The 24,394-nt window shown below is 46.7% G+C and overlaps 1 protein-coding gene across 11 annotated transcripts in view; it reads left to right on the top strand.

Annotated features, from left to right (window-relative positions):
- GRIN1 (glutamate ionotropic receptor NMDA type subunit 1) overlaps positions 1-24,394 on the top strand; it is a 199,413-nt gene that overhangs the window by 120,751 nt on the left and 54,268 nt on the right. For all 11 annotated transcript variants that reach the window (XR_011023218.1, XR_011023219.1, XR_011023217.1 and 8 more), the window contains 3 exons: positions 7,308-7,420; positions 11,576-11,724; positions 14,903-15,060. Coding sequence is in view for 7 of the 11 variants with exons in the window: in XM_068248669.1 (XP_068104770.1) it covers positions 7,308-7,420; positions 11,576-11,724; positions 14,903-15,060 (420 nt within the window). In the remaining 4 variants the exon portion in view is untranslated. The remainder of the gene's footprint in view (positions 1-7,307; positions 7,421-11,575; positions 11,725-14,902; positions 15,061-24,394) is intronic.

Genomic DNA, 24,394 nt, shown 5'->3' with positions numbered 1-24,394 from the left:
ACCCGCGACTGTGCACACACCACAGCAGATAAGAAGTAGGAACGCGATCGCGAGAGGTGCGATCGCCAGACGTGACACGAGGTTACAGCAAGGCGGAGCACGAGAGTAGCAAAGGCACAGCAAATAATACAATAAGGAGATACGGAAAATAACAAATGCTAGCTAACCGCGAACACCGCACTCATTCGCAACAGTGCACGCGGTTATGCGCGGTCTCCACGTGATAAGCACAATAGAGACAAGCACGCCTAACTAACCAAAGACAGACAAACACGAAACAGAGAACGCGAGCGCTTGCTTAACGGTTACCTCACCGAGCCTACAGCAAGCGTTTCGAATCAGACAAGACAGACACACGAAAACAGGGACAAGCGAGAGATAGGATCCACAGCACTAGCGAAAAGTGGCTAGCGCGATCCAAGTACAGAGTAGCAGAACAGAAGGATCCCCAGCGCTAGCGAAAAGTGGCTAGCGCGATCCCAGGAGACAGAGTAGCAGAACAGAAGGATCCCCAGCGCTAGCAAAAAGTGGCTAGCGCGATCCCAGAAGACAGAACAGAAGGATCCCCAGCACTAGCGAAAAGTGGCTAGCGCGATCCCAGGACACACGGCAGACAGAACAGATGAGGTAGGCAGAAACAACCGCTGTTTCAACCTACACTCCAGACTCAATCAGAAGGATCCACAGCCGCTAACGCTAGGGCTTGTACGATCCAAACACAAGACAGACGGAACAGGCAAAACAGATAATACAACCTGACTGGACTAGAAGGGGAGCCTAAAGCAACCCCCAGGAATTAACTATACTAGATAGCAATGGCTGACACTCCAGCAGTGTCCATCAGGAACAGACCATGGAAGGGAAATGTCCAGCAAAGCATTCTGGGAGCAGAATGCTTTTATAGTGCTAGTCATCAAAAGAAGGCAGGTAACGGATTTGCATGACTAATGTATGCAAATTCCTCAGCAACACAAGCTGCAGAACTGACAGAAAGTCTCTCTTAAAGAGACCTGCAGAATGCAGACGTGAACAGTGGTCAAAACGCTGCCTGTCTGCACAGGCAGCTGAGCAGATTCTCACATGAAGCAAGGAGAGGTAGCTATGGTAACAGGTTTGCTTCCAATGCCTTCTCTGCATCAGGAGATTTGCACATATTATATCACTCCTGGATAAGCCGACACCCCACTTTAACTCAAAGTTTGGAATGAAAATTTTGGCTCTTCTGCGGTGCTATATATAAACTGGTAGTTATAATTTTAAAGCATTATTTAAAAAAAAAAATTTCTCAAAAAGATCTTATCATTTTTGAGAAAATTGATTTTAAAAAAATGCAAAGAAAAAATGTTTTTAAACTGTGATTTTTCTGAGTTTAAAAAACTTTTTTCCTTTGCATTTTTAAAATAGATTTTCTCAAAAGCTACAAGGTCTTTTTGAAATAATAGTTTTTTTGCTTTGTTCCCACCCTTCTTCTTAGTATGTGTAGCATATTGGTTAAAATAAATGGTGGTTTGGAGGCGTCCGTGACTATACAACCTGGCTTGTATACAGAAATTACAAATTATATGGTAGATATAATTAAAGTACCGTACCTTAAAGTAGAGATTCTCAAAGTCAGAGAAAACTTCTTTAATAGTAATATACACTTGACAATGCGTTTCACGGCCAATGCCGCTTCCTCAGGTCAATAAAGTACCTAAATGGAAGCGTATGCCTTCCTGGGCAACTGGGCGCCATTGGTGACAATAGCATGTATTGGAGCTTTGCTATTAAATGAATTGGGAATCGCTAAAAAAATGAAGCAGATACTTACCTAAGGAGAGGGAAGGCTCTGGGTTCTATTGAGCCTTCCTGCTCCTCTCCTGGTCCCCTTCGTTAAGCAATGCCTCCCCCGTTTAAATCCCCTGCTGCGTGGGACTTCAGAAGTCTTCAGCAGCCGAGTCTCTGACCAAATTGGTCAAATACTGCTACTGGGGAGCCAGCGCTGGAACAGGGACCGAGAGAGGAGTGGTAAGGCTCAACTTAGGTAAGTATCTGTTTCATTTTTTTTTTACCACTTCTCAATTACTTTAACATCAAAATTTGGCACAAAATTATGCAAAAACTGTGATAAAATTACTCCAAATTGTAATTACATATGGCTGTTGTGAAAATTTACACAAAATTTTGTGTATTTTTTATTAACTAATTACTATCAACACTACTAACAGAAAGCAATTAAAAAAGAAAATACATGTTACCGAATTAGACATTTTCTACTATTCTCCAGCCCTAGGAAGCAACCCAGCTTTGTCAGGGTGGGTTTGCGGCCAAGTCTGAGAAGGGTAATTGATATCAAACTGCAGTGACCTTAAAAGAGGTCCTGGCTGCAGGTCACCTCTAGTCATAGGCTGGTTTGGGCAAGTTCTTTATCTTTTGTGAGATGCATTTTGCTTGGGGCAGGATTGGCTTTAGCTACAGCATTATGTAATGGGCTGGCATCCCAGCAAAGAATACAGAACTGACACACAATAATATCTCCTGATAAATAAAGAGCACAACTTGCCTCCTGAGATTCTTAATTCCCCCTGAGATGTGCTGAAAGTTCAGAAGAAAGTACCTGATTGGATGATGTAGGGGGCTCAGGCAGTGGATTAGGATCAGGATCAGGCTTATTCGGGCATGCATGCCATGGCTGGATAGTGGCTGGATAGTGTAATGGTTAAGGGCTCTGCCTCTGACACGGGAGACCAGGGTTCGAATCTCGGCTCTGCCTGTTCAGTAAGCCACCTAACACTGCTACTGCCTATAGAGTACATCCTAGTGGCTGCAGGCTGCAGCTCTGGCGCTTTGAGTCCGCCAGGAGAAAAGTGCTATATAAGTCTTTGTCTTTGTCTTCATGTCTGTAAGTTGATTCGATAAACAAAAAGCGCTGAATTGCCAGTTATTGGCTGATGGAAGGTGTCCGGAAATGCATAGTTAATTACATACACATTCAAGTAAACCGACTTTATTGATATGCATGGAAAAATCAGAATGCAAATTTCACATAAAAATCAAAAAAAAATGATAGCAAAAAAAAAAATTCCTAATATACAGAATCACAACTAATAAAAAAACTTGCAAAAAAGCGGCTGATAAGTGTGAAGGCACCCTCAACCTCATATTCCAGCAATGCCATGGTGAATTATTGCTCAATGACTGCATTGTGTTGAAGGACATCTGACGTGAGAGGGATACGGAGGCTGTCCTATTTACGTCCTTTTGAGAGTTACCAGTTGCCTGGCAATACTGCTGATCTTTCAGGTCAGTACTGTCTGAATCACACACCAAAAATAAACATGCAGATAATCTAGTCAGACTTCAGTCAGAAACATCTGATCTGCATATGCTTGCTCAGGGCCTATGGCTAAAAGTATTATAAGCAGAAGATCTGCGGGATAGCCAGGCAATGTGCATTGTTTAAAAGGAAATAAACAGGAAACAGATGAGGACATCAGTCTTGGAGGAGGACTTAGTAGTACTCGTCGACAACAAGTTAAATAATTGTATTCAGTGGCAAGCTGCTGCTAAAGCAAAGACAATTTTAGGATGCATTAACCGCTTGAGGACCGCAGTGTTAAACCCCCCTAAGGACCAGGCTACTTTTCATGAAATTGGCCACTGCAGCTTTAAGGCCAAGCTGCAGGGCCACACGACACAGCACACAAGTGGACCCCCCCCCCTCTTTTCTCCCCACCAACAGAGGTCTCTGTTGGAGGGGTCTGATCGCCCCCCCAGATGTTTGTTTGTTTATTTGTGTTTATTTGTGTATTTTTAAATTTAAAAAGTGGTTTTTTTTTACTACTATACGCCCCCCCCCCCCCCCCCCCCCCCCCCGCCAGCCAATCCCTGTGATCAGCTGTCATAGCCATCTAAAGGGGCCCATACACTTAACGATTTTCCCGCCAATATATGGCCGATTTGATCACAGTGATCGAATCGGCTGTGAAATCGCAGCGCACACCGCTGACAGAATGATCGATTTCTGTCCGAAATCGATAGTTCCTGTTGATTCCCGTCGATCCGTCCGTGTGGAAGATTTTTCTCGATCGCTGGCGGGTCGGGAGTGCGTCGATAGCAGCGTTCGAATGCCCGATGACTGACGCAATACAGCGGAGATACATTACCTGCTCCGCTGGCACGGCTCCCCAGGTCTCTGCTGTCTTCTCCACTCTGCTCTGGTCTGGTCTCCGGCATGCTTCACTTCTTCCTGCCCGGCAGGCAGTGGCGGCTCCAGGAAATTTTTTTAGGGGGTGCTATGCAGGTGCTGGACCAATTTCCGGGGGAGCTGACGACCGGCAAAAAATGGGTGTGGCTACAACCTGCCGCGGCGAAAAAATGGGCGTGGTCATGACCGGATGAGGGCGGGGCTAACTGTAATTTAAAGTGAACCCAGGGTGAGAGTGATATGGTGGCTGCCATATTTATTTCCTTTTAAACAATACTAGTTGCCTGGCAGCCCTGCTGATCTATTTGGCTGTAGTAGTGAACTGAATTACACCAGAAACAAGCCATGCAGCTAATCTTGTCAGTTCTGACAATATTGTCAGAAACCCCTGACCTGCTGCATGCTTGTTCAGGGTCTATGGTTGAAAGAATAAGAGGCAGAGGACCAGCACGGCAGCCAGGCAACTGGTATTGCTTAAAGGGAGATAAATATGGCAGCCTCAATATTATTCTCACCTCGGGTTCCCTTTAAAAGTGCAACGCAAAGACAGAGGGCCCAAGTTTTGGTGACCCTTTTCCCAGAAAATTCACATAATTGTGCAGGTTTTCTCAAGAAAATACACGTAATGTGAGCAGATTTTAACAAAAAACGTCCAATGACCCCAATATGCACAATCGTTATCAGATATGGCTCCAATATGCACAATCGGTAGCAGATATGACCCCAATATGCACAATCGGTAGCAGATATGACCCCAATATGCACAATCGGTAGCAGATATGACCCCAATATGCACAATCGGTAGCAGATATGACCCCAATATGCACAATCGGTAGCAGATATGACCCCAATATGCACAATCGGTAGCAGATATGACCCCAATATGCACAATCGGTAGCAGATATGACCCCAATATGCACAATCGGTAGCAGATATGGCCCCAATATGCACAATCGGTAGCAGATATGACCCCAATATGCACAATCGGTAGCAGATATGGCCCCAATATGCACAATCGGTAGCAGATATGGCCCCAATATGCACAATCGGTAGCAGATATGGTCCCAATATGCACAATCGGTAGCAGATATGGTCCCAATATGCACAATCGTTATCAGATATGGCCCCAATATGCACAATCGGTAGCAGATATGACCCCAATATGCACAATCGTTATCAGATATGACCCCAATATGCACAATCGTTATCAGATATGACCCCAATATGCACAATCGGTAGCAGATATGACCCCAATATGCACAATCGTTATCAGATATGACCCCAATATGCACAATCGGTAGCAGATATGACCCCAATATGCACAATCGGTAGCAGATATGACCCCAATATGCACAATCGGTAGCAGATATGACCCCAATATGCACAATCGGTAGCAGATATGACTCCAATATGCACAATCGGTAGCAGATATGACCCCAATATGCACAATCCGTAGCAGATATGACCCCAATATGCACAATCGGTAGCAGAAATGACCCCAATATGCACAATCGGTAGCAGAAATGACCCCAATATGCACAATCGGTAGCAGAAATGACCCCAATATGCACAATCGGTAGCAGAAATGACCCCAATATGCACAATCGGTAGCAGAAATGACCCCAATATGCACAATCGGTAGCAGAAATGACCCCAATATGCACAATCGGTAGCAGAAATGACCCCAATATGCACAATCAGTAGCAGAAATGACCCCAATATGCACAATCCGTAGCAGATATGACCCCAATATGCACAATCCGTAGCAGATATGACCCCAATATGCACAATCCGTAGCAGATATGACCCCAATATGCACAATCCGTAGCAGATATGACCCCAATATGCACAATCAGCATCACCTGAAAAAGAAAAGAAAACCCATTTACTCACCTACAGCCAGAAGACCTTCTTTCCCGACCTCCTGTCCCGAGTCCCGACCTCATTGTGGCGCGCAGCGCCCGCGCGCCCACGATCCTCTTCCTTCCCGACGTCACGACGAGACTTCCTGCCTGCATGCAGAGAGCAGGGCTACGGGAAAATGGCCGCCCGAAGCCATGCACTGCAGACTCGAAGTCTGCAGAACAGGGCTCCGGGCGGCCATCTTACCGTAGCCCTGCTCTGCTGCTTCGGGCTGCCGCTGTGAACTGACTTGGCGTCTTTTAGACGCCTGAAGTCAGTTCACTCCAGGGGGTGCTTTGGGGGTGCTTGGACAATTCTAGGGGGTGCTCGAGCATCCCCTTGCACCCCCCTGGCGCCGCCCCTGCCGGCAGGAAGTTTAAACAGTAGAGGGCGCTCTACTGTTTAAACTTCCTGCCAGGCAGGAAGAAGTGAAGCATGCCGGAGACCAGACCAGAGCGGAGAAGACAGCAGAGACCTGGGGAGTCGCGCCGGCGGAGCAGGTAATGTATGCGGGGGGAGCGGCGGCAGCACCACCACCACAGATTGTGAACTGTTTCAGGCTGAAATCGGTTCACAATCTGTTTGCAGTAAGGCAGCCATACGATCCCTCTCTGATCAGATTCAATCAGAGAGGGATCTAATTGTTGGTCGAATTTGATGGCAAATCAACCAGTGTATAGCCACCTTAACAGTCTCCGCTCCGCTCACCAAGCAGGAGATGTGCGCGCACCCTGCGTGCGATCTCCTGCAAAACAGAGCCCCAGGACTTTACGCCGATCGGCATTAGGCAGTCCTGGGGCTGCCGCCGCGGCCACACCCATCGGCGTGATGCGGTCGGCTAGAAGTTAAACATTTATTGCGCACTTTCTGTAAATCCAATAAACTTCATTTCACTTCTCAAATATCACGGTGTGTGTCTCCTATATGATATATTTAACTGACATTTTTTATCATAACAACCAAGTATATATACAGGAAAATCATGACGATTAACAAGGTTGACCAAACTTTTGCCTCCCACTGTATGTAACTAGATATGTCAGCCTCCATATCCCATTCACTTCATGTGTGCTTTAAGTTATTCTAATCTTTAGAGTTTGGAAGGTCCAAGTGGCTCTTTCTGAGTCTTTTTTATATTACAATATGGACATACATCCCATCTATACTGTACATTTCCTTGTCTGCACCTTTCCTTATTGTATGCAACATTTCCTTACAGTCCTTTTGGGCGGTTTAAAGTGAACACGGAAGAGGAGGAAGAAGATGCGCTGACGTTGTCCTCTGCTATGTGGTTCTCCTGGGGTGTCCTTCTGAACTCCGGTATTGGAGAAGGTGAGGACTGTCTGCTCAATGTAAAGGCCACCTCTTATTCATTCTGACATGCAGATACAGAAAATGCTAAAATCAGATAGGAACACAAGGTCCATGCTCACCAAGCCAGGAGAATTACCTGTCTCTAAACTAGTGTCAACTTCTGCTGCATATATCCAGGGGCGTCGCTAGCCCCAAAGATCAGTGGCACATGCCCCGGATCTTTTCTGGGGGGCCCCGGATGTCCCCCAGGCAGCTGTGGTGCCTCATTGGTAGGCATGCTGGGAGTTGTGGTACACCAATAGAGGGCATGCTGGGTGCTGTGGTGCAATGCTGGGCGCTGTGATGCCTTTATGGGGGCATGCAGGGAGCTGTAATTCTTATATGGAGGCATGCTGGGAGTTATGGAGGCATGCTGGGAGTTGTGCTGCCTAAATGGGAGGCCCACTAGAAGGTCACGTAATGCTATCAGGGGGACTGCCAAACAAACTGGCAACAGGCCAGCCTGCCCAGCAGAAAGCAAGACCAGCCAGCACAGAAGCCAGGTAACTCTGCCTAGTTATGTTCAAGTGACACTGTCTATTTATGTGATATGCTGCATTTTGGGTTGTCTTTGTTTTATTTTTTGTATTAATGGAGAGGGGGGCTTCATCCAACATTTTGTTGGGCAGGCCTACTTAGACTGCTGTTAAGTTCATGTAAGTTTGGCTCCACCACATGCTGGTGCATGGCCACACCCATTTTCCAGCTGGAGTGCCCAAAAGTGCCTGGGATCTTGTAGGATCCTAGCAACGCCCCAGCATATATCTGTAGATGCATAGGCAGCTACAGGGCCAAGCCAAGGCTTTCTCTGTACCTGCAGCCCTACTTATAGCTTGCTAGCAAAATGGAGGTCACTGACTGAGGGAGATCACCATGGGGGACACTATACCAGGGGCAGCACCACGGAGGTCACCGACTGAGGGAAACCAGAGGGGGGGACACACACTATAGGAGGGGCAGCACCACGGAGGTCACCGTCTGAGGGAAAGCACAGGGGGGACACACTATAGGAAGGGCAGCACCACAGAGGTCACCGACTGATGGAGAGCACGTGTGGGGGGGGGGGACACTATAGAAGGGGCAGCACCACAGAGGTCACCGACAGATGGAGAGCACGTGGGGGGGACACACACTATAGGAGGGGCAGCACCACGGAGGTCACTGACTGAGGGAAAGCACAGGGGGGGGGGGGGGCACTATAGGAGGGGCTGCACTACGGAGGTCACCGCCTGAGGGAGAGCACGTGGGGGGGCACTATAGGAGGGGCAGCACTACGGAGGTCACCGCCTGAGGGAGAGCACGTGGGGGGGGGGGCACTATAGGAGGGGCAGCACTACGAAGGTCACCGCCTGAGGGAGAGCACGTGGGGGGGGGGCACTATAGGAGGGGCAGCACTATGGAGGTCACCGCCTGAGGGAGAGCACGTGGGGGGGGGGGCACTATAGGAGGGGCAGCACTACGGAGGTCACCGACTGATCTAGAGCACAGGGGGGGGGGACACTATAGGAGGGGCAGCACCGCGGAGGTCACCGCCTGAGGGAGAGCACGTGGGGGGGGCACTATAGGAGGGGCAGCACTACGGAGGTCACCGCCTGAGGGAAAGCACAGGGGGGGGACACTATAGGAGGGGCAGCACCACAGAGGTCACCGCCTGAGGGAGAGCACATGGGGGGGGGGGACACTATAGGAGGGGCAGCACTACGGAGGTCACCGACTGAGGGAAAACACAGGGGGGGGACACTATACGAGGGGCAGCACCACGGAGGTCACTGACTGAGGGAAAGCACGGGGGGGGGGGGGGGACTACAGGAGGGGCAGCACCACGGAGGTCACTGACTGAGGGAAAGGACAGAGGGGGGCACACTATTGGAGGGGCAGCACCACGGAGGTCACCGGCTGAGGGAAAGCAATGAGGGGGAAGTGGCGCACAATATGGGATAGAACCATGGAGTACACTGAGGGCAGCACCATGAGGGAGGCATATAAGGGGTGCACGATAGGGAACAAAATATATGTATGAACTCAATGTAATAAAAATATTAGTCCTACTCAGGAGGCAGACATTCATATTAGCAACAAACAAGCTGCTGATAGCTCCAAAGTAACCAGGCAGCAGCTTAGGGATCTCATAGCCTCAACCTCCCTCTCCTGGGTGAAACCAACTAGGAGAAGTTTTGGCTCATCACATTATAAGCAGAGATCATTGATAAGGCAGCAGCTGTTCTGCAGACGATGCATTTTTCTGCTGAGACTTATTAAGTCATTACCTGATCTACTTTGTAATAATTGCACCATCATAATAATATATTTTCCTCCAAGGTGAAAACAAATGCTTTTCTGAAGTACCACATTAATAATACACCTATCAACTGTAATTAGCTCTGTCTGCATCTATTTATGACCTGCTCCCCTGCAGCTTACTTTTATCAAAACTGTTTTTAACCTCCTGCCGACGGCGTCACGCCGATGGGCAATCGCCGCTCGGAAGACTGTTAGACGGCGTGATCGCTGTCTATTTACATGTACAGCGCTGCGATCGGCAGCAGCGCTGTACTGGGGACAGCCGTGTGACACCGCTGTCCCCCTGGGACACTGGAGAGTGATCGGCTCTCATAGGCAGAAGCCTATGACTGCCGATTGCCATGATTGGCCGGCTGGGGGGAGGGAGGGGGTGAGGGAGGGATAATATTTAAAGTAACAGTCATTTTTATTAAAAAAAAAAATAACAAAAATATCTGTACAAACAAAAATAAACATGGGGGGAGCGATCAGACCCCACCAACAGAGAGCTCTGTTGGTGGGGAGAAAAGGAAGGGGTGGTATCAATCACATGTGTGCTGTGTTGTGCGACCCTGCAGCTTGGCCTTAAAGCTGCAGTGGCCTATTTTACTAAAAATGGCCTGGTCACTAGGGGGGTTTAGCACTGCGGTCCTCAAGGGGTAAAGCAGGTTTGTCAGCGTTAAAATCAAATTGCATCTCCCTACTGCTCTGTGTTTATTATGCAATCTACAACCTGACCCTGCCTTGCAAGCATTCCAATATAATCATAAATGTGTTTGACATTGCTGGGAAGAGGGAAGCTTTTTATCTCCCCACCCACATTCCTGCTCTTCACTGATTGTGTTTACGTAGCAAGCTAGAAATGACAGTGCAGCTTTTAGTAGTACTGTACAGTGCATACAATGGAGACACCATTTAAAGGAAACTTAAACTGAGAGGGATATGGATGTTTCCTTTTAAACAATACCAGTTGCCTGGCAGCCCTGCTGATTGCTGATCTCTGTGGCTGAATCACAGACCTGAAACAAGCATTCAGCTAATCCAGTCTGACTTCAGTCAGAGCACCTGATCTGCATGCTTGTTCAGGGGCTGTGGCTAAAAGTATTAGAGACACAGGATCAGCAGGAGAGTCAGGGAACTGGTATTATTTTAAAAGGAAAAATCCATATACTTCTCAGTTTAGGTTCCCTTTAAGGCAGGAGGAAAAAAATGCTGGGAATACAGCATGAGATTTTTTGGTTCGATAGATAATTTTCGACGTGTCCGATCTGATTTTCGATCGTTTTTCTGATCGATTGTTTTTTTATGGTTAAAAACTGAAAAAGTAGATTAAAGGACAACTGAAGCGAGAGGATTGCCTGGCTGTCCAGCTGATCTCTTTGGCTGCAGTAGTGTCTGAATCACACACCAGAAACAAGCATGCAGCTAATGTCAGAATTAACAAATATGTAAGAAACACCTGATCTGCTGCATGCTTGTTCGGGGTCTATGCCTAAAAGGCAGAGGCTGAGAAAATAAATATGTCAGCCTCCATATACCTCTCACTTCAGGTTCTCTTTAAGTTTCAGAGGTGCCAAGATGATATAAAATAGTTAGAAACAGTTTAAAAAAAGGAGGTAGGTTTACCTCCTCTCTGGGAAAACACCCAAGAAATAGAAGAATTATTACTATGATAATAATAATAATAATAATAATAATAATATTGTTCCAAAATACAACATAGAATGCAATGTGTTTCTCTGGACTAGGTTCCCACTTCATCAGGCAGTGTCTAAGCGGACTTTATTTAAAATTTACATATTAATTGCCTTGTTATTAGTAGCCTCACGGTTTTGTCACATTGTTTGATTTCAGGAGCACCAAGAAGCTTTTCCGCTCGGATCCTGGGTATGGTGTGGGCCGGATTCGCTATGATCATTGTAGCCTCCTACACTGCCAACCTGGCTGCCTTCCTGGTGCTGGACAGACCCGAGGAGAGAATAACAGGAATCAATGACCCCCGGGTGAGGAAGAGTCCTCCATAATGTTTGTTGTCCTTAAATTATTGCGAAATGTGTGAAGGAGGCCATACCTGTGGTCTCTGGGGTCCCTGCAGAGTCTCCAGCAGAGTTGGGACTCACCTGTCCCGGGCCACATGCTCCTCCTCCATTGGTCTGTGGCTTGTTCACTCCATCTTCCTCCTCACAGGGTCTTTCCCCCTCCATGTTATTTATTCATGTGCCAGGTTATGGAGGAGAGGCGCCCACTTGAGGATGAAGGTGGGAATGCACAGACTAATAGAGCGCGCCAGCTGGGACAAGTTAGTCACTACTCTGCCAAAGACTCTGCAGGGGCCTCAAGGAAGGAAGTTAAGTTGGAGAATTAGAATGGGGCCCAGCATCCAGCTCGAGGCCTTGGGAGGGTGGGGATTTTGGTCAAGTCTGTCAGGGAAGGGGAGGGGGTCTGCCGGGGGGCCCTATTGTTACTAGAACAAGCCCTGCAAATCAGTGGCGTAACTAACCGTGGGCAGCACAGTGGCATAGTGGTTAGCACTCTCGCCTTGCAGCGCTGGGTCCCCGGTTCGAATCCCAACCAAGTCAGCAACTGCAAGGAGTTTATATCTTTTCCCCGTGTCTGCATGGGTTTTCTCTGGGCACTACGGTTTCCTCGCACATCCCAATAAACATACAGATAAGTTAACTGGCTTTCTCCTAAATTGGCCCTAGACTATGGTACATGCACTACACAATACATACTGTAAATAGACATATGAATATGGTAGGGACTAGATTGTGAGCCCCTCTGAGGGGTAGTTGGTGACAAGTCAATATACTCTGTACAGCGCTGCATAATATGTTGGCGCTATATAAATACTTAAATAAATAAATAAAACTACAATTCATGTAGCCCCTCCCAGCGAAACTTCACACCCCTTCCTTTGTCTTCCCTTGTTGCCCATCATGGCCTTGGGGCCCGTCTCACAAGGGTTATATACTGTATATACTCGACTATAAGACTAAAAATGTAGCTCTGACTCACTACATAAAAGTATAAGTGTCGACTTATACACAAGTCACAGGCAACACTGAGTAATGTGTGTACAATCAGTGACATTCCCATTTGCAGCAACTTACCCAGTAGTAAGTGACACTTTCTTGAGAAAAGAAATGCCAAGAAAACACAGGTGTGAAAGGGCAGGGGGGATAAAATACTAAGCTGCAGGAGGGGGGTGAATCATTGCTGCACTTGGGGACCTGGAGGGGTTAATGGCTGCAATACTATATACAGTGCAGTCAGTCATTAACTCCTCCTGGTCCAGAAATGCAGCTGTTATTCTTGGATCCCAAGTGCTGCCATTAACTTTGCTGGGTAGACTTATACTTGAGTCAATAGAAAACTTCCAGCTTAAGAGGGTAAAATATTTGGCTCGACTTATACATGAGGTCGACTTATATTCGAAGATATACGGTGATAGTTATGGCCATCATGATCTTCACAGTTCACACCCATAACAAATGTAGCCGCAAAAACACCTGATCTGAAATATAGTCCCTTGTAGGAAGGGAAAGTTAGTAGTTGGACCCCCCCCCCCCCACCCCCACACACACACACAGCTCTGGGTCCCCCTGTGATCACTGGGGCTGTTTCCCTCTAGTTATACCTCTGCTGCAGATGGCTGTGGTTAAATCAGAGGGCGATTAGCTGCAACACAGTTGACAGAACTGTCAATAACAGCCTGTGTGACTGTTCTACGCAAACAGTGTAACGTATGGACAGCGCTGAGGTATTTGTCTGCAGATTATGGTAGTTATTGTTCTGTGTGAAAATGTGAGGACGTGCGTTCCAGCACAGGTGATGGAAGCTTAAAGGACATGACTAGGATGTGTTTCATAAGAGTATGCCTATAGTTACAGCAATTACTGCACTCAGTCTGTGAATACTGTCTTTCCTTCGCTTATACACAGGGCCGGTTCTCTCATGAAGCAAGGTAAAACATTTGCATCAGGCGCAGAGATTACAGGGGTGGCATGTTTGTACGGTGTGTTTACACTAACAGCATGCAGATAGAGTAGCAGGAGAAGCAAAAGGAGAGCGAGGTGAAGGGGTCATCATTGGGAGAAAGCAGCTTGTTGTGCTGTGTGAGGAGTCTGACAGTGAATGAGGAGGGGGGAGGCAGGAGAGCAGCAGTGTTTCGTTTGATTTGCACAGCAGAGGGAGGAGGTGGCACTGCCGTCCTGACTGAGGAGGAATGGAGGGCCGAGGTTGAGCAGTTTGTTTGTCACAGACTCCCAGCCAACCGGTGTGCTATTGTGTTAAGCTGCAGCATGTCATGTGAGAACATTAAATGAAGCAGAGTAAATTGTCGGATGCTGTGCAATCATTCCAAATGGTGGTGGTGGTGGTGGTGGTGGTGGTGGGGGGGGGGGGGGGGGGTAGTTGGGGGTTGCATCCTCACAAGTTTCCCTCAGGCAGCATAAAGCCTAGAACTAGCAGTGCTTATACAGTAATTTAAATTAGACTGTGGAGTGATAAAAAAGCAAGGAAACAAACAAACAAAAAAAACACAATAAAAGACCAATCTTTGTTGTTATCAGAGCTGACCTCAGGCAGGAGATAAGACATCCTCTATAGGCAGTGACCAGTGACAGATAAAGCCTGCAGTGAGCCCACATGCAGATTAACTGTAGGGGGCCCCATGTGAGTGGATTGGTCATAGCAGATCATAGGTGGATCCAAAAATTGTCAATTCAATGATTGGTATGTGAAAGGTGCCTTGCCAGGAGCATCAAAAGGCATATATGGAAGGTAGGAGCTGCTGTCCATACAAAGTGGAGACCTCCTGGGCTCTTAAACTTCAGTGGTGTGTCAACCCACCAACCAGGTGGAGAGTCCAGGGGGCTAAAGGCACTCTATTTTGCTTTGGCTGTGATTGGCATTGCCGGAACCATGCTTGGGTGGAGGAAGGAAGGAAGGGAAGGGGGTGTGTCTATAAAATCTAGACCTCCCCTCCAATCAGCAGCAAAGGGAAGGGTTGAGTGGATAACCCCTCCCAGATGTCACCATAAAACGCAAGACTACTACGAAAAATGGCCCTGAACCTACGCCCCGTAATGCTGATAAGAGTAACTGTGACACGAACTTTAATAATATTAATGGCAAAAGTAATATTAATGCTCATTGATTGTTCTTCTCCTCCCCCAGCTGCGGAATCCCAGCGACAAGTTCATATACGCCACGGTGAAGCAGAGCTCTGTGGACATTTATTTCAGACGACAGGTGGAGCTGAGCACAATGTACCGACACATGGAGAAGCACAACTATGAGAGCGCCGCAGAGGCCATCCAGGCGGTGCGAGATAAGTACGTAGCTCACCAACGCCATCTAGTGAGCAGATGCAGAACTGCTTTATGGTTTAGCTCAGTTTTTCTTAAAATTGTGTATGAGAGCCAGATTTCTGCATTGGCCGCAAAGGCCCTGGTCTTGAGAAAGCTTTATGGGGTGAGTGGGATGAGACTATGCATAAAAGAGATGGAAGGAGAGGAGGATGGAGATGAAAGGATAGTAAAGAGGAGGGAGTGGAGCCAGGGCAACGTAAGTATGTGCATGTTGCAATGTTCTGCATGAAGAGGGGCTGATAGAGTGACAGGCCCACTTAGCCCCCAGGCCTCCCGCGATGGCAGGGACTGTTGCTACGCCCATGCATGCGAGGCTGCATATGTAAGAGAGAGGGCTTCACATCAAATGAGGGCTATGCCTGCAAATGATGGTTGTTGTTGCATTTGGAAGAACTTGGCAGCCATATGTGGCAGGTAGGAGCTGCTGTCTGTATACCTCCTGGGCTCTTAACCCTCTGGGGATAATCCCGAGCTGAGCTCGGGGTAAGCCGCCACAGAGGATTTCTCAGGCCCTGGTGGGCCTATTTGCATAATTTTTTTTTGTTGCACGCAGCTAGCACTTTGCTAGCTGCGTGTATATACCGATCGCCGCCGCTCCGCGCTGATTCGCCGCTACCCGCCGTGCCACGCCGCTCCCCCCCCCCCCAAGACCCCGTGCGCAGCCTGGCCAATCAGTGCCAGGCAGCGCTGAGGGGTGGATCGGGACTCCCTCTGACGTCACAACGTCGTTGACGTCGATGACGTCATCCCGATCGTCGCCATGGCGACGGGGGAAGCCAAACAGGAAATCCCGTTCTGAACGCCTGGGGCCTGATGGGTGCCAAGGGGACCACCTGCCACCTTCTCTGACCTCTATTTGCATTCAGCTTACCAAAAGGACCCCAAAGGGGGCCCCAAAACTACTACCTTGCCTGGGGCCCCATTACATCTTAATCCATCTCTGTAAAAGCGTGTTAAATGAAAATAAACTCATGAGATAATGAATAATGTGTGTAGTACAGCTAAGACATAGAACATTAGTGGCAAAGACAAGAGTCTCATATTGTTTTCCAGTACAGGAAGAGTTAAAAAAAAATTTGCAAAAAGAGCTTCACTGAGCTATTCGACCCACTGGGTCAAACACTGCCCTGTTTTCTGAAGCACCTAAACAGCCATGAGACAGTGAGAAACAGCTTGAGATAAGGTTACAGCAGGAAAGTTCAAAGGGTCACTTTTTCTGCTTTGTTTTATCACTTAAAATACAGCGTGTGGTTTAAAACTGCAACTGTGACAGTATGATGCAATGTTATAAAAAAAAACCCGATATAACTGAAAATAATCATATGAGATTCTTTTCTTTGCTACTAATTCTCTATTCATTATCCATACTACACATACAATTCATTATATCGTAAGTTTTTTTTTTATTTCACGTTTGCTTTAAGTGCACAGGATTTACTATACATAATGTATATATACATATTTTTATCCGTATCAGTGAATAATGGCGCACAGCGCCTATGCGTAGAAATGGCGCCACATTATAAAGATACGCTTATCGCTATTTATCGTTAGTACTGCATAATAATGGTGCACAGGGAAAAAAGAGAAAAAACGGCACACAGTAACGTTATTTATCAATAACGCCATTCATATGCCAAACAGCAGACGTTATTGCGCACAGTAACGTTATTTATCAATAGCGCCCTACATATGCCAAACTGCAGAAGTTATTTAACTGCAAAACGGTGAATGGATTTAATGTAACACTGTCAAGGTTAGGGTTAGGCACCACCAGGGAGGTCTTAGGGTTAGGCACCACCAGGGAGGTCTTAGGGTTAGGCACCACCAGAGGGGTGGTTAGGGTTAGGCACCACCAGGGAGGTCTTAGGGTTAGGCACCACCAGAGGGGTGGTTAGGGTTAGGCACCACCAGAGGGGTGCTTAGGGTTAGGCACCAGCTGGGGGGTGGTTAGGGTTAGGCACCACCAGGGGGTGGTTAGGGTTAGGCATCACCAGGGGGGTGGTTAGGGTTAGGCATCACCAGGGGGGTGGTTAGGGTTAGGCACCACCAGGGAGGACTTAGGGTTAGGCACCACCAGGGGGGTGGTTAGGGTTAGGCACCACCAGGGAGGTCTTAGGGTTAGGCACCACCAGAGGGGTGCTTAGGGTTAGGCACCAGCAGGGGGGTGGTTAGGGTTAGGCACCACCAGGGGGAGTGGTTATGGTTAAGCACCACCAGGGGGGTGGTTAGGGTTAGGCACCAGCAGGGGGGTGGTTAGGGTTAAGCACTACCAAGGGGGGTTAGTGTTAGGCACCATCAGGGGGGGGGGGTGGTTAGGGTTAGGCACCACCAGGGGGTGGTTAGGGTTAAGCATCACCAGGGGGGTGGTTAGGGTTAGGCATCACCAGGGGGGTGGTTAGGGTTAGGCACCACCAGGGAGGTCTTAGGGTTAGGCACCACCAGGGGGGTGGTTAGGATTAGGCACCACCAGGGAGGTCTTAGGGTTAGGCACCACCAGAGGGGTGCTTAGGGTTAGGCACCAGCAGGGGGGTGGTTAGGGTTAGGCACCACCAGGGGGAGTGGTTAGGGTTAAGCACCACCAGGGGGGTGGTTAGGGTTAGGCACCAGTTGGGGGGTGGTTAGGGTTAGGCACTACCAAGGGGGGGGTTAGTGTTAGGCAACACCAGGGGGGGGGGTGGTTAGGGTTAGGCACCTCCAGGGGGGTGCTGCTTAGGATTAGGCACCTCCAGGGGGGTGCTTAGGGTTAGGCACCTCCAGGGGGGTGGTTAGGGTTAGGCACCACCAGGGGGGTGGTTAGGGTTAGGCACCACCAGGGGGATGGTTAGGGTTTGGCACCACCAGGGGGTGGTTAGGGTTAGGCACCACAAGGGGGTGGTTAGGGTTAGGCACCTCCAGGGGGTGCTTAGGATTAGGCACCTCCAGTGGAGTGGTTAGGGTTAGGCACCACCAGGGGGGTGGTTAGGGTTAGGCACCCCCAGGGGGGTCTTAGGGTTAGGTACAGAGAGTGTTCTGTGTGTTAACACTAAATAATAATAAGGCTTTAATGTTAAATAGCGATAAGCATCAAACGGATTAGTGGCAACACCGTGCGCCATTATTCACAGGCGCCATTTTCAGATGGACCCATTTTTATCATCTGTGATTTTGGGATAGAGCTACTTATTATTTCTGAACGCGCCGCATAATTTTGCTTCAAAATTGCGACGAACCTGTATTTTCTGCAGCCCATCACCTTTGTGCCAGATTCTGTGGCTTGTTCTCTGTTGAATACAGCCTTTTCAGCACATGATGACATCCTCATAGCTGGCAATCCATCACCAAAGCCTGGAATGTCATCAAACAACATTACTTTCACAGGTTACTACAGGGTAACGGCCAAGCAGTTTATGTCACTGTATGTACAGAGATGAGGAATATCTAAATGTCAAAGCAAAAGCAAAACACATCGTGAAAGGCAAATTCTGAGCTGAGAATTCTTTCATATCAGCCCAACAGATGTCCACTGCTAACTAAGGTGGCTGCAGCAATGCATTGTGGGTGAATAACTGTGTCCCATATTTGCAGTTGGAAGACCGAGTTGGTGCGTTAGTGTGTCTACGTGCGTAAGGGTGTGTAAGCGTGTCAGCTGCATGTTAAACAAATGTTAAAGTTTATGGCTTCCTATTTGTATAGCGTGCTTGTACAGCATTCAGTTATGCGACAGGGAATTTTTTTGTCAGAACGGGATAAATAGTGGCATTACCTAAATCAGTATGACAGTTTGACTGGTTGCTAGGCCCTAAGTATGCAAAGTATGCAGTCACACCAGAGTAGTGTTGAAAGTGGTACACACGTCAAATCAAAGGGATGAGATAAACCATTGTATCTATCCTCCTACTCCTAAAAGTGATACCCCACAGTTTTATGTTTTGTTTTAAAAAAAACTTAAAAAAGCAGATTCATTGTTTTGTCTCAGCTGAACGTAACAATCTGTCTCTGTGTCTCAGAGTGCTCAAATATATGAACTATTGACCTTTTTAACCTCCTTGGCAGTAATGCCGAACTAGGGTTGGGGCAGAAAACCGCAGCTCAGAGCAGTAATCCCGACCTCCGCTCGGGGTAGCCGAATACAGAGGGGCTGCAGCACACAACAGGAGAACAGTGACAGGGGCTCTTGGTTACGCTTTAACACGCTTAAAGGGACACTTAAGTCAAACAAAAAAAAATGAGTTTTACTTACCTGGGGCTTCCAATAGCCCCCTGCAGCTGTCCGGTGCCCTCGCCGTCTCCCTCCAATCCTCCTGGCCCCGCCGGCAGCCACTTCCTGTTTCGGGGACAGGAGCTGACAGGCTGGGGACACGAGTGATTCTTCACGTTCCCAGACACATTAGCACCCTCTATGCTGCTATATGGTATATGATATATGCTATATCAGCATAGATGGCGCTATTGTGGCCAGGAACGCGAAGAATCACTCGCGCCCCCATCCTGTCAGCTCCTGTCACCGAAACAGGAAGTGGCTGCCGGTGGGGCAAGGAGGATCGGAGGGAGACGGCGAAGGCACCGGACAGCTGCAGGGGGCTATTGGATGCCCCAGGTGAGTAAAACTCATTTTTTTTTGTTTGACTTAAGTGTCCCTTTAAGCTCACCAACTGCGCCAAAGTGTCCCCAATCTGGTGAGTCCTACTCAAAATGACAGTTTTTATAAGCAGTCTAGTGTGAACTAATCCAAAAACCCAAGAGTCAACTAAATGGGAGAAAAGGAAGTTAAAAACGCCTTACTTTTTCAATAGCTACCAAATGAACTATCTGAGCAATCCGCTCATTTATATGCTTAACTGTGCTAGAGGTGGGCGTGGTTATGCAGGCTCACAGGGGAAATTATAAATAAATACCAAGGGGTGAGCAGCACAAACCAAATTTTATGCAATTTTATGCAAAGCATGCACGCAGCACTGGAGGTCCCCAGACTCCATAAGAAATATATGAATACAGAGGGGCTGCAGCACACAACAGGAATTGCATAAAATTTGGATTGTGTTGCTCACCCCTTGGTATATGTATATATGTACAGTGCTGCCCATAATTATTCATACCCCTGGCAAATTTTTACTTGAAGTTACTTTTATTCAACCAGCCAGAGTCGGGACAAGGTTCTCCAGCACCCAAGGCTGAGACACCAAAGTGCGCCGCCCCCCCATCCCTCCCACCCCAACAGACACACACTGATTGCTATTAGACTAAGAGGCGCCCCAGGGCCCACAACCTCCCCAACACCTTAATATCTAGTTATCTGGTTTGTAGTCACTGCTATGTATCCCCTTTTCCTATTTCTCTCTGCTTCAAACACAATAGGGGAATGAGATGACATAGATAATAAGATGATGTCCAAAGAGGCATTATTGGGGAAAAAAACATTTCTCAGCTTTTATTTACATTTGTGCAAAAAGTGTCCAGTGCAAAATTATTCATACCCCTTTATTCCCATAACCAAAAAGTGGGCCGAGACAAATACAAATTTAACTGGGAAAATGTAAACTGCAGCCATTCTTACACTGTTAATAGCAGGGTTCTCAAACTTTGCACAGTTGGTCACTGGGTGACTGGGATTAATATTAAGAAAAGTGGGTGGAGCCTATAAAAGCCAATCAAAATACACCTATTGATTTTCAAGGGGAATATTTACATTGCTGCCATTCCTGCACTGTTAACGGCACAAGCCTCAAACCTGGTACACTTGATCATTGGGTGACTAGGGTTCAAATTGAGAAAGGGGGTGGAGCCAAAAACAGCCAATCAGATTTGTTTCATTCCAATGCAAATGATTGATGCCAAACACTGCACAGCTCACAAACTTGATAATTGAGTAATTGATTAATTGTGTGTTAGGGTTAGGAATGGTGGGCACAGCCAACACCAGCCAGATACATAACCGGGCAACAACCGGGTCATCAGTGGGCGGAGACAAAATACAAATTTCACTGGGAAAATGTAAACAGCAGCCATTCTTACACTGTTAATGGTAGGGTTCTCAAACTTTGCACAGTTAAATACTGGGGGACTGGGATTAATATTCAGAAAAGTGGGTGGAGCCTACAAAAGCCAATCAAAATTTACATGTGGATTTTTAAGGGGAATATTTTATTGCTGCCATTCTTGCACTGTTAATGGCGCAATCCTCAAACCTGGTACAGTTGGTCATTGGGTGACTGGGGTTACATTAATAAAAGGGGGTGGAGCCACAAACAGACAGTCTGATTCGTTTTATTTTAATGCAAGTTATCGATGGCAAAGGCCGCAAAGCTCACAAACTTGGTCACTGAGTTATTGAGTAATTGTGTTAGGGTTAGGAAAAGTGGGCGCAGACAACACTAGCCAAATACATAAGCGGGCAATGCCGGGTCATCAGTGGGTGGAGATAAATACAAATTTCAATGATAAACTGTAAACTGCAGATTAATATTCAGAGAAGTGGGTTGAGCCTACAAAAGCCAATCAAAATTCACCTTTTGATTTTTGAGGGGAATATGTAATTGCTGCCATTCTTACACTGTTAATGGCACAAGCCTTAAACCTGGTACAGTTGGTCATTGAGTGACCGGGGTTCAAATTCAGAAAAAGGGGTGGAGCCACAGACAGCCAATCAGACTTGTTTCATTTCAATGCAAATTATTGATGCCAAAGACCGCAAAGCTCACAAACTTGGTTATTGAGTAATTGTGTGTTAGGGTTAGAAAAAGTGGGCGGAGCCACCACCAGCCAAATACATACCCGAGCAATTTCGGGACATCAGTGGGTGGAGAAGAATACAAATTTTATTGGGAAAATGTAAACTGCAGCCATTCTTACACTGTTAATGGCAGGGTTCTCAAACTTTGCAGTCATTCACTGGGTGACTGGGATTATTATTCGGAAAGCCAATCAAAATCCACCTATTGATTTTCAAGGGGGGATATTTAATTGCTGCCAATCTTGCACTGTTAATGGCACAAGCCTCTTGCAATATTAATCTCCTGTACCTGGTACAGTTGGCCGTTAGGTGATTGGGGTTCAAATTCAGAAAAGGGGTGGAGCCACAGCCAATCAGATTTATTTTATTTTAATGCAAATTATTGATGCCAAGGACCGCAAAGCTCACACACTTCGTCACACTTGGTCATTAAGTAATTGAGTAATTTCCACAGGTATTTTTGCCAATTCATCTTTAGCAATGAGTTCCAAATCTTTCAGGTTGGAGGATCTTCTTGCCATCACCCTGATCTTTATCTCCCTCCACAGATTCTCAATCGCATTCAAGTCAGGACTCTGGCTAAGCCACTCCAAAATGTTAATGTTGTTGTCTGCTTACCATTTCTTCACCAATTTTGCTGTGTGTTTTGGGTCATTGTCATGCTGAAATGTCCAGTGGTGCCCAAGGCCAAGTTTCTCTGCAGACTGCCTGATGTTGTCGTTGAGAATCCTCATGTATTGCTATGTATTTTTTTAAGGTGCTGTTTACTGTGATTAGGTTCCCTGGTCCATTGGCTGAAAAACACCCCCAAAGCATTAGATTCCCACCACCATGTTTGACAGTGGATGGTGTTCTTTCTGTTGAAAGCTTCACCTTTTTTACACCAAATGAAGGAAACATCATTGTGACCAAACAATTAAAGTTTTGTTTCATCCGACCATAACGAAAAGACCAGTTTTCTTCTTTGTCCAGATGAGCATTTGCAAAGGCCAAGCCAGCTTTTGTGTGCCTTATCTGAAGAAGTGACATCCTCCTTGGTCTACATCTGTGGAACCCAGCAGTGTGCAGTGTCTGTTAGATTGTCTGCTTTGAGACATTGCCACCAGTAGAGCCCAGATTCACCAGGATGGCCTTGGTGGTGATCCATGGATTCTTTTTCACCTCTTTCACTATCCTCCTGGTCAGCACAGGTGTCACTTTTGGCTTTCGACCACATCCTCTGAGATTTTCCACAGTGTCTTGTATTTTTTAATAATACTTTGCACTGTAGCCACTGGAACTTGAAAACATTTAGAAATAGCCCGTAGCCCTTTCCTGACTTGTGAGCAGCCACAATGCGCAGCCTCAGGTCCTCATTGAACTCCTTTGTCTTAGCCATGACTGTCCACAAACCAGCTGCAGAGAGCTGCTTTTTCTCACCTGTTGAGTTGATTAAAACAGCTGTTCCCAATTAATCAGGGTAATTAGGATGCTTTAGAACAGTTAGGACTATTTGGAATGGTATAGAACTTTGGATTTTCTCACAGACTTTGACAGTTTGTGAAGGGTATGCATAGTTTTGGACTGGACACTTTTTGTTAAAATGTAAATAAAAGCTGAGAAATGTTTTTTTTCCCCCCCACAATAATGCCTCTTGCACATTGTCTTATGGGAGACACCAATGTCACTTCCTGTCAAAAAATGACTTGATGGTTGAATAAAAGTAACTTTAAGTCAGAATTTGCCAGGGGTATGAATAATTATGGGCAGCGCTGTATTTATATATTTATATATATATATATATATATATATATATATATACTTAAAGGGAACCTTAACTGTAAAAAAAAAAAGAGTTTTACTTACCTGAGTTTTACTTTACCATCCTGTGCTCTCGCAGTCACTCATGGCTCCTCTGGTCCCCCGCTGCCAGCTTGTTTCGTTTTTGCCGACTGGAAGTTGGCCAGCCGCCATGCGTACGTTTTTACGCATCCCTGCTGGTGCAGGAAGCTATTGCAGACATCAAGTACATTTTTTACGCGTTACGGGTGCATTACACCCGTAACGCGTAAAAATGTACTTGTTGATGTCTGCAATAGCTTCCTGCACCAGCAGGGATGCGTAAAAACATATGCATGGCGGCTGGCCGACTCGCAGTCGGCGAAAATTAAACCAGCTGGCAGCGGGGGATCAGAGGAGCCATGAATGACTGCGAGAGCACAGGATGGCTGCAGGGGGCTGGGAAATGCCCCAGGTAAGTAAAACTCATTTTTTTTTTTACAGTTAAGGTTCCCTTTAAAGCTCTTTCCTAGCAGAGAACAACTTTTGAGGGCATGGAATAGATTAAACAAGTTAATAGTTCATAGCTTGTCCCTCTGGAATAGTGAAAAAAACCAAAAACATTCAGCTCAGAAAATGAAAGTATTACACTGACTTTTTTAGCTTTTAAATACAAAATAAAATTCTCGTATTATAAAAAAGTCATACTCTGGAAAAGGTCTACGGACATAATCATTTATCTCATCAGTTTATTTTCAGTTCAGGTTTGCAGCTCATTGACTATATGGCTGTTTCCCAGCAACTGTATCTAATAAAATGCAAATCTAT

The sequence above is a fragment of the Hyperolius riggenbachi genome, chromosome 8, assembly GCF_040937935.1.
Source record: "Hyperolius riggenbachi isolate aHypRig1 chromosome 8, aHypRig1.pri, whole genome shotgun sequence".
In the NCBI taxonomy this organism is placed as follows: domain Eukaryota; kingdom Metazoa; phylum Chordata; class Amphibia; order Anura; family Hyperoliidae; genus Hyperolius; species Hyperolius riggenbachi.
Note: the sequence above shows the minus strand (reverse complement) of the source record. Positions and strands in the feature narration are given on the sequence as shown.